The sequence below is a fragment of the Penaeus vannamei genome, chromosome 3, assembly GCF_042767895.1.
Source record: "Penaeus vannamei isolate JL-2024 chromosome 3, ASM4276789v1, whole genome shotgun sequence".
NCBI lineage: Eukaryota > Metazoa > Arthropoda > Malacostraca > Decapoda > Penaeidae > Penaeus > Penaeus vannamei.
The window spans coordinates 10,194,155-10,203,829 of record NC_091551.1 but is presented as its reverse complement, the minus strand read 5'-3'; the positions used below and the strand labels follow the sequence as shown (position 1 = coordinate 10,203,829).

General features: G+C 33.6%; 1 protein-coding gene across 3 annotated transcripts in view; it reads left to right on the top strand.

The window, feature by feature from the left end:
- The window catches only part of alpha-Man-Ib (alpha-Mannosidase class I b), a 48,149-nt gene extending 38,929 nt beyond the window's left edge, over positions 1 to 9,220 (top strand). For all 3 annotated transcript variants that reach the window (XM_070141033.1, XM_070141026.1, XM_070141039.1), the window contains exons 7-11: positions 267 to 455; positions 604 to 791; positions 954 to 1,242; positions 1,359 to 1,502; positions 1,699 to 9,220. In XM_070141033.1, coding sequence (XP_069997134.1) covers positions 267 to 455; positions 604 to 791; positions 954 to 1,242; positions 1,359 to 1,502; positions 1,699 to 1,917 — 1,029 coding nt within the window. In that variant the 3' untranslated portion in view covers positions 1,918 to 9,220. The remainder of the gene's footprint in view (positions 1 to 266; positions 456 to 603; positions 792 to 953; positions 1,243 to 1,358; positions 1,503 to 1,698) is intronic.
- The last annotated feature ends 455 nt before the right edge of the window (positions 9,221 to 9,675 follow it).

The following is a 9,675-nucleotide window of genomic DNA, read 5'->3' as shown; positions in this document are numbered from 1 at the left end:
CCACTCTAAATATTCATCTGCAGCACTCAAAGGATTCAGGAATAAGGGTGATACAATCAGGAGAGCAAATATCAGACTTAAGACTGGATTGATAAAGGATTACAGTAGAGAAATAACTCGTCAGTAACAGTACCATTGCAGATTGAAGCTGTCACATTACATTTTTATTCCTTTGCCTCAGGACATTTTTATTTTGTAAAATGTATATGTAATCCCAAAGAAGAATAAAGAAAAGAAAAAAAGTAACAATAGTTTTTTTATTTCAGGTTGACATAGGTGATAGACTGGTTGCTGGATTCAATAGTGGTTCTGGAGTACCCTTTGCAGATGTCAACTTGTATTCACGGAAAGCTTCGAACCCAAAATGGGGCCCAGATTCTTCAACTTCAGAAGTTACAACAATTCAGCTAGAATTCAGAGACTTATCTCGTGTTACTGGAAACCCTATTTATGAGGTAATGTTTCTTACTAAATTTAGTGCAGAGTATTCATGTTTTGCTGACTTCTTTTGAGCTCTAAAATAAAAGAGAAATTGGAAAAAAAAGGTTATTGATGCAAGTCTCTTTTCCTATATTGCAATCTAAATCCTGCATACATTTTCAGGAGAAAGTGAACTTAGTGTCTGATCACATCCATAAGCTACCAAAGACAGAAGGACTCGTTCCCATCTTCATTAATGCTCAGACAGGACAGTGGCGAGCACACTCGACCATCACCTTAGGGGCCAGAGGAGACACTTATTATGAATATCTTTTGAAACAGTGGATCCAGACCGGACGGACGAGAGACTTGTATGTATTAAGGTCTCTGTTTGAATTTTGATAAAAGAAATCTGCTATAATCATAAATCTAGTTGTTTTCTCTTTTAGAATGATTCCCACTAACGGCCTAGATATATCTGGTAATGACCTTAATTTCCCATCTATGCTTCTAACATACTTCTTCATCTACAGCTTAAGAGATGATTACAATGAGAGTGTGGCTGGCATGGAGCATCTTTTAGCAAGAAGGACAGAACCCAGTAACCTTCTTTTCTTTGGCGAGCTTCATGGTAGTAAAAATTTTGTCAATAAGATGGATGAGCTGACGTGCTATCTCCCTGGCACTCTAGCCCTTGGAGTTCATTATGGAATGCCAAAACACCATATGAAGATAGCAGAGGATCTGATGTATACTTGTACGTTAACTTGGCTTCGTCAACCAACGAACTTGGCCCCAGAAATTACTTACTATAATACTCAGGTGAGTGTCACTAAGATTAAATTTTTCAGGTAATTAGGAACTTTTGAAACACTGGTGTAACTTGCTAGAAAGTATTTAGAAGCCAGTGATTTTGAGATTCTATTTTCCTCTTATAGCCCACGAGTACGAATGAAGACTTCTTTGTAAAGAGCAATGATGCACACTACCTTCTCCGTCCAGAAACTGTAGAATCACTGTGGTACATGTATCACCTAACAGGAAACAAAACTTTCCAGGACTGGGGATGGCAAATGTTCCAGGTAAGTGTGACTATTTGTAGATATAATACAGATTGTTGATTATTATACTGTAGTGATGATTTTTTGTTTTTAGACAGACTTGGAAGTGCATGATTTATACTTTTCATTGTCAGAGGTATCATCATTGTCCAAACTCTTGCACAGTATACCATTAGCAGTCACCTGCACATTATTATATTTTTTGTTCATTTTACAGGGCATAGAAAATTACTGCAAGGTAGAAAATGGATACACTTCCATTGGGAACGTCAGAAGTACAATAGACACAAAACCAAAAGACAAGATGGAATCTTTCTTCCTAGGGGAGACACTTAAATATCTTTACCTCCTGTTTATGGAGGATCAGAGTGCTTTTAGTGTAGACAAGTGGGTCTTCAATTCTGAAGCACATCCACTACCTATTTATACCCACTAGTCTTCTCATCAATCATCATAGAAAGCATATTATACTTCACTAGATCATATTATTTAATTATTTCAGTAGGGTAAGCAATCCAGGCTGAGTTTCATGAAATCGGTGGTATTTTGAGAAATAATTTACTATGCAATCTGTTGCATCACGAAGGTTGGGCTGGGGGACTTTCGTTCTCAGGTACTGTCACTGCTGGGGCTGGGATTGGGTGAGGAGAAAATGTTTGAAGTTGTGAATTAATAGGGGTGATGATATAGATTTTATAATAATATAAAATATATTGACTAATTGAATATCTATCCAAGCATTAATATAATTTAATTTGTAAACTATATTTAAACTATACATATTTTTTGTGCTACAGCAGTAGTAATTTGATCCTAAACTGGCAATTTTGTCTATAATTTTGAAAGCAAGGCCAGGGTCCTGATTATTGATTTTTTTGCACCACTAAATTTCCAAGAGTGACAAAGTTCAGAAATGACTCCAGGATCATTCTTTGAACTATCATGATGCTGTACAAGATATCTATCTTCTTGAACAACAAGTGTACAACTTACAGAAATCACTTGGAAAGGCAAGAGAAATAAATGGAATGTGAGAGTTATCAGAAAACAAAGAATAAAGCCACAAATAGCAGATAAAATTGGTGATGCTAGAAGACATCCTGTGCCTCATTGGTTAATGTGGTGGTGAAAGTGTCTTCAGTATTTGAGTTAGCTGTTTCTTCATGTTTGTCTAAAAATTCTACCAGCTATTGCAAGATTTTCTGCTAGTTGTGAGTTATCCTTCATCAAGCTGAAACTCATGCTATGCTTCCCTTAAGCATCACTGGGCCAAGAAAGGTTTTCAGCTTTAGTCATATTAAATGCAGTAGTGTCACATACAAGATTAGTAAAGTCCGAGACAGATTTGCTGGAGTGAAAGCTGCAACTAAACCTCTTAAAGAGGATCTATCATAGCAATCAGTTGCAAGAAAGAAAAGCTTCAAAACTTGTAAAACTGCACTTTCCCTCCATTTTCAGTTTTGCCCTTTGTCTCTCACATCTTTCCTTTCCTTTCTGATCTTACTTGAACAATAAAGCTCTGAATTATACTTTGTGCTTTGTCTGCATTTTCTTTTCTTTTTTTTCTTTCTGTATAGCTTGTACTTCATATTGTACTTTATCCTCCATCATTTCTTTATACCAGTATACAAAAAGGAGCATCATGCATCATTATACTTGCCTGATAAATGGGCAGTCACACTAGTCTTGTCTGTCCAGGGATCCCTTTAAGGCATGGCATACTTCCCCAGCTGTGAGGGGAACCGAGGTTAAAATCCGTGCCTGGTGCAGCAGTGATCAAGAACCGTTTTGTTGATCTTTTGCTTAAGTCACAGAGGGAAAGAGGATACCGAAAATAAAACTAGTATAATTACTATGAAGAGTATTACTTGGTCATCTAAACTGTGATTATATTATATCATAGGCGACCAAAGACAGTGATAACAATTTTTCGAATTTGATCAACGAATACAGACAAACACCCACTCTGCCATGCTGAAGGCAAAGAGCCTTCCCACCACAATACAATGTCTAGTGCATTTATTTTGTTGTCATTATTACTTACTTTGCTTTGCATGGGGTATAATGTCAAGGCTGGAAAGGCTGTCTCAAGATCAACAATTATATTTTATTCAATTTCAGTTATAGTATTTACTTCCTCCCACATTAATAGTGATTTTTAAGTTTATTGTTGATTTTCCTATTTCTGTTGAAATATGGGCTATTGGGATAGCTGGTATGGATAATGGTTTCTTGAAATTTTCAATTGATGTGCAATGATACTCATAGAATTTATGACTATCATTGATGTGCAGTTCATTCAATATGTAGAAAATATGTTTTCTGGGAATATGGTTCTCTATGGGAAGACACTGTTTATAGGGTGACCAGTCCCACAGATACTTAGTGTGACTATTTGGGGATCCTGGGACAGGCAAGGCTAATGTGGATGTTGAACAGCAATATTATTTTAATTGAAAGCAGTAACCCTCGGTTAAATACATTTTGCTAAGTAGAAGTTGCATGGGATGGTATGGGGAGTGCTATTATCGACCTTGTTCTAGGGCGCCAGCAACCATCGTGATGCCACTGAAGGCAGTGAAATCTTTGCAAAGATCAGAACTTGAAGCTGCTGTTATTATGATAATTTAACAATATACATGCCTGGAGTGTGTAAGGAATTGAAGGATGATACCTTAGATCATTAGGAAGGCTGTGCTAGAGCATCACTACCTCTCTTTTAATTTTTCATAGTTCCTCAACATTCCTTAAGCATTGGGGACAGCATGGAGATTCTCCACAACAATTGCTTCATGGTTTGATATACAGCCGAAGGTGGTGTGCATGATGTAACACAAGAGTACTTGTTAAATAGTGCTACAAAAGAGTGATTTGACCTTTATGTACAAAATGCTGTATCATTTTAACTATAAAATAATACAAAAAAGAGATATAATAGAAATATTGTTTTGTAGCTTTCTTTAAGTGTGCAGTATTTATTACTGTAAGATAATACAAGTAGATAAGACCAGAGTTGCATAAGATATGAGAAAATGTAAAATGTTATTCTGTGAAATGAAAAGAATATCAAGGCATTGTAGGAATAAATGAAACACTAAATGTAGTTAAGAGTTGATAGAAAATGAGTGGTACTTAATGAATGTATTTGTTTGGTACTGAGTATAGTTAAGATATTATAACATACCAATTTTTACATCAGACAGAGCTTATTTTGTATCATTTTTTATTTATTTTTCATGATTTTCGTATTTGCATATTAAGGTGTTATGAATTACTGACAGTACAGATTTTTTAAAGAATTGAATTTTGATAATTCTGCAACTGTAGTCTCTTTGAATTCACTCATCTCTAGGACTTTATGAATGTTACAGAATAGAAAAAAGCCATTCATTTCATCAAATTGTCATTGTAATGGTTGTTAACAACTTAAGATTGCAGATTACTGTGATCATTTGAAAGGACTCTACACCTTATACAATCTTGTTGGATATATGAAATGATGTTAAAGGGAAGTATAAGAGGGTGGGTATATATATTTATCACACATGACAGTTTATCATGTATTTCAAAGTTCCCATTTTTCAGGAAACCGACAATGTATGGTATTTATATCAACCAAGCCAAAAGTGAAATTTGTTATATATTTTGAGGGCTATATAATTTCCAGTAAAGATAAAATAGAATGTTATATGACTAAAGATAGCATCAGACCAAATTATCTTTTGCAAGTTCTTTTCATTGGAATTGTATTTAAAAAAGTGAGATTCTTTTTAAACATAGAGGCTGGTTTATTATGAGTATTTAAAATAACATGTATTATTATTTTGAATTAAATTCGACTGAAACTGCATAGGGTGAAATATAATTTAAATAAAAAAGAGTTAACTGCTTGAAAAGTCTCCATTATTTTTGTATCTGAATGAAGTTTAGTCAATCCGAATAAAGTTTTTGTCAGAGAAAATTATATGTTGATAGTCAGTTTGGCAATGAAGACAAAATGTTTTTGGTGTTGTTGACTTGAATATTAGTTTAGTTATTTGTACCATTCTAGATAAGTTTGTCATTTTATATTTTTTGATACTGGTATTGTTTTTTTGTGATGTGAGCCATAGAATATATGGTACAGGAAATATTTTCAGCTTTTCAGCTTTTAAGATATTTTCATGGAAATGCAAAATGAAAAATAATGAAAAAAAAATCCCTTGACAACTCTAGTTTATATCATTGTTATTATAATTATTATTGTCATTAGTATTTCTATAATTTGTTTGTTTATTGTCATTATTTTTTTTTCTTTTTCACTCATCATTTTTCTGTAATTGAACTTCAAAGATTTAAGTGGCACACATAGATGGGGCATTAAAAAGATTTTCATGCTGTAATAGATTTTTATATATAAATATGATTGCACTTTTTAGGAAGGTATATGGTCTGAAATTGTTGATGGTAAAACAGATGGCATAAGCAAAAGTAAGGTTTCTTATGTACATGTGTTTACATGCACTCCCTCCCCTGTCTCCCCTCCTCTTTTTCCTCTCCCTTTTCCCCTCCTCTTTTTTCTCTCCCTTCTCCCCTCCTCTTTTTTCTCTCCCTTCTCCCCTTTCCTCTTTCCAATTTCCATTTTTTCTCTCTCCTCTCTCACTCTAACCACCTTGATGGAAAACCTGTTATTTGATTATCAGTGTAACTTTAGAGCTTATGGATATTGTTGAAATTATAATATATTCATGTTTGATTATGTGATAAATGTTATTTTTAAATCAGAGTAATTATCATAGCTGTGTAAATGCATTGCTGATTATTAACAATATTGTGCCAATGTAAAGGTGATTTTGTGCTTGATAAACCATAGAGCAGATGGAGTGCAGTCTCAACATATACATTTCAGAAATTGAAGAATTTTTATTGCCATTTGTCTTCATTTGTTTTCGGATTGTAGGTTATGTATTTACGAAAATGAATTACAAACCATATATCCCTCCATTAAACCATGTCAAGTGCAAGTTACAAAGTGGTTTACTTTGTTTCATAGAGTTACTGATCTATTATCCTATTTTTCTGGCCATGCTCAGGAATGGGAATGATGTTTTGTCTATGAAAGTTTAGTATATACTGTAGAGAGGTTTATAAGTGGGTGAAAGATGGTGAATGTTGTGATTACAGGGAAGTGCTCATAACACTTGTATTCGTGACCAATGTAATTATGGAATTTCACCCATCACATCTTTGCTTAGTCCTTCAGTATAGTCTAGCGACTAAACTGGTAATTTTTTCCAAGTATTGGCTTGACAGTCTTTTGTGTGAATTGTTTCCATTTTTCCTCCATTTTCTTGCTTTCCTTAGCAAATCAGGCAGTTTTACTTGACTATACCTTACAAAGCTCATACACATGTGGATCATAAGGTATAGGTAGTCCATTGTTAATAGACTTTGTTACATTACTGTTACTTAAAGAGCTGGCTTTTTATAATAAAAAGCATTATGCATTTGTTTTGCAGTGAAAATGACTGAAATTTAACTTCTCTTATATTACATGTCTTTGTTTTATTTTAGAATTATTTAAAACCTAACCTGACTTTACATTTCAGACTTGATATTATTGTGGACTGCATTTCTTATAATTCTTGTTGGTTTTCAAAGGAAGTGGTGTTAATGATATATTTCTTTCATATACTGTATATATACACTATTATAGATATATGTATATCTATGTTTCCTAAATTAATTTGTATGTCTTGAAGAAAGTTTGTTTTAATTTTTGTCCCTGCCTAATTGCATTGCTACTTTGAATAGGTCTTTAGTTTTCAGAAAAATAGTCTGAATGTGTCCTATTCGTTCACCAATGGTTAAACAGTTAAGAAATTCATATATTATGATATATCTGTTGTGTGACTATTTCCATCAACATCAGTGTAATTGAATGAAACTGGGAGAGTGAGAGCTTGCAAATGAGGGCGAGTTGAGTCACAGGGTTGGCTTGGCACATATCTCAGCAGAATTCAGTGTTGCTTGCTGACCATGGGAGTATCCGGGGATCTCTTGAACAGGGAACCAGAAGCATAAGTGTCAAGCTAACTCTACAAAGTAGTCATGACCCAATGTGAACTTTGTAAAGAATGTTTAATGATTTCACATGAAATGTGAAAGAATGCAGGCAGCAAGGCCTATCCAGTGGTACCAGCATAACTGAGGAGGAGGTTGAATGGTTGTTAAATAGTTGAATAGATACTCATATTTATAGCTTGTGTGTGTGTGTGTGTGTGTGCATGTGTACATGCTCATATATTATGGAATAGCTTATGTGGTTGCTTATGTGTGCATGTGAGTGTGTCTAATTATGTCTGTATGTACATACAATTTTTGTGAATGTATGTTAATATAGAGGTAGAGTAGTTGGTTAGATTAAATAGATAATATGTAGTCAGATAGATAGATACGTAGATAGATAGATAGGCAGACTGGCTATTGGGAATTCAGAAGCAGTACATAAGGCTTAACTTTTGTGGTATGCCGAGTTCTCCTTGTTATTTTTACTGGATTTTGTGCATTTTCAAACAACCACTGTGATTTTTAAATATTGTGCATTTTCAAAGAATTCATATTGTGAATAGAAAATGTGAAGGTTCACTGATATTGGTACTACTTATTTCTCAGTAACAAAGTTTTCATTGGTGAGGGTTGGGAGTAATCAGTAGTCAGTTCAGACAAGATATGAACATGGTTGGTATATCCTGTGCCCTGTTATTTACTGAACAGATTTATATTTTAAATTGTGATGCACAATTTACAATGAAGTTTTTTGTTGTAACATCTTTGATTGTCAAATTTAATTATGTGCATATTCAATTTCATTAAGTGATTATTTTAATTTTTCCATTATTGCTGTAGTTGTTTATGTAATGCACCATTGGTGATTCACTCTGTCCTTTTAAGTATTTGAAAATTCTGGTATAGATTGCTCTAAGGAAAGTATTTTGCTAGCCCAACAGTGTTTCTGGTAGTTGCATTTTTACTGTATTAAATCATATGAATCTTGATTATGAAAATGCACAATTGTGATATTGCCAGGAGTGATCTGTACTTCACTGCTGTCAAGTTATGTTGGAAATAAATTAGTTTAAGACTACCAAGACTAGTCTTAAAGTTTAGTATGTGTGTTTTGTACTGTCAAAACTTTCTGTTAAGAATATGATAAGCACAATGTGTTATAATTTTTCATAGCCATTGTCATAGATCAGTGGGTGTTTTTAACTGGAGATTTTGAACTTTATATTTAGTAAGGGTTTGTGGAGTGTTTTGGTGTTGTAAAGATATTTTCAGAATCATATAAGATATTATCAGATTATGGTTTTTGTTAGAAGAGAAATACTACTGTGAGCAATGTGTGCCTGATGCAGAAGTACCAAACAAAATACAGATATGAAAGACTGCATCTGTATTTTGTATTTTGCCATGAATGAAATAAAGTAATTTATGGCCCCTGATGTTGCCTGACTCATGTCTACTAGACATGAGGACTTCAGATATCTTTCATTTCCACTCATCATGATTCAATATTTTATCATCTATAATTTTAAACCAGAGATGGACTTTGTGATTGTAAATATTTCACTGAATAAAGTATGTAGTGTATGCTTAGTACTTTTATTTTGATTGTTGATAGTGGTAAAAGCAAGTATTGTTACGAGTGTATGATATTTTGAATATATTTTATGATTCAATAAAAATGAAGAATAATATCCTGTGGTTTGACATCCCAAAGTAATATAGAAATGCATAAAAAGTGGGAATATGTGATCAAAGGCTTGCATAAAAAGATGGAAATTAAATAATTTGGGTAAGGCTGCTGAATCAGTTAATGAAGATTATTACCTGTTGTGATTCCACCCCAAGTATTTAATGTAAAGCTTTTGAAATGTAACTGAAATTAATACTACTCTCTACTTCCCTTTAAACATGTGAGCATTAAAGGAAAAGAAAAATATAATCAATGAATTTCCAACTTGAACGCAAGTACTGTAAATCATAACGGCTGTAAATTGTGAATACATTATGGCAGGAACTTCTATAAATACACATACATAATCATGGTTACAGAGCATGGTTTATGGGTTCCCCATGTGTATTCCCATGTTTTAGTTAGCTCAGTAAACCAGTCACCATTATTGCAATTACCCTACCTTAAGAAAACCTT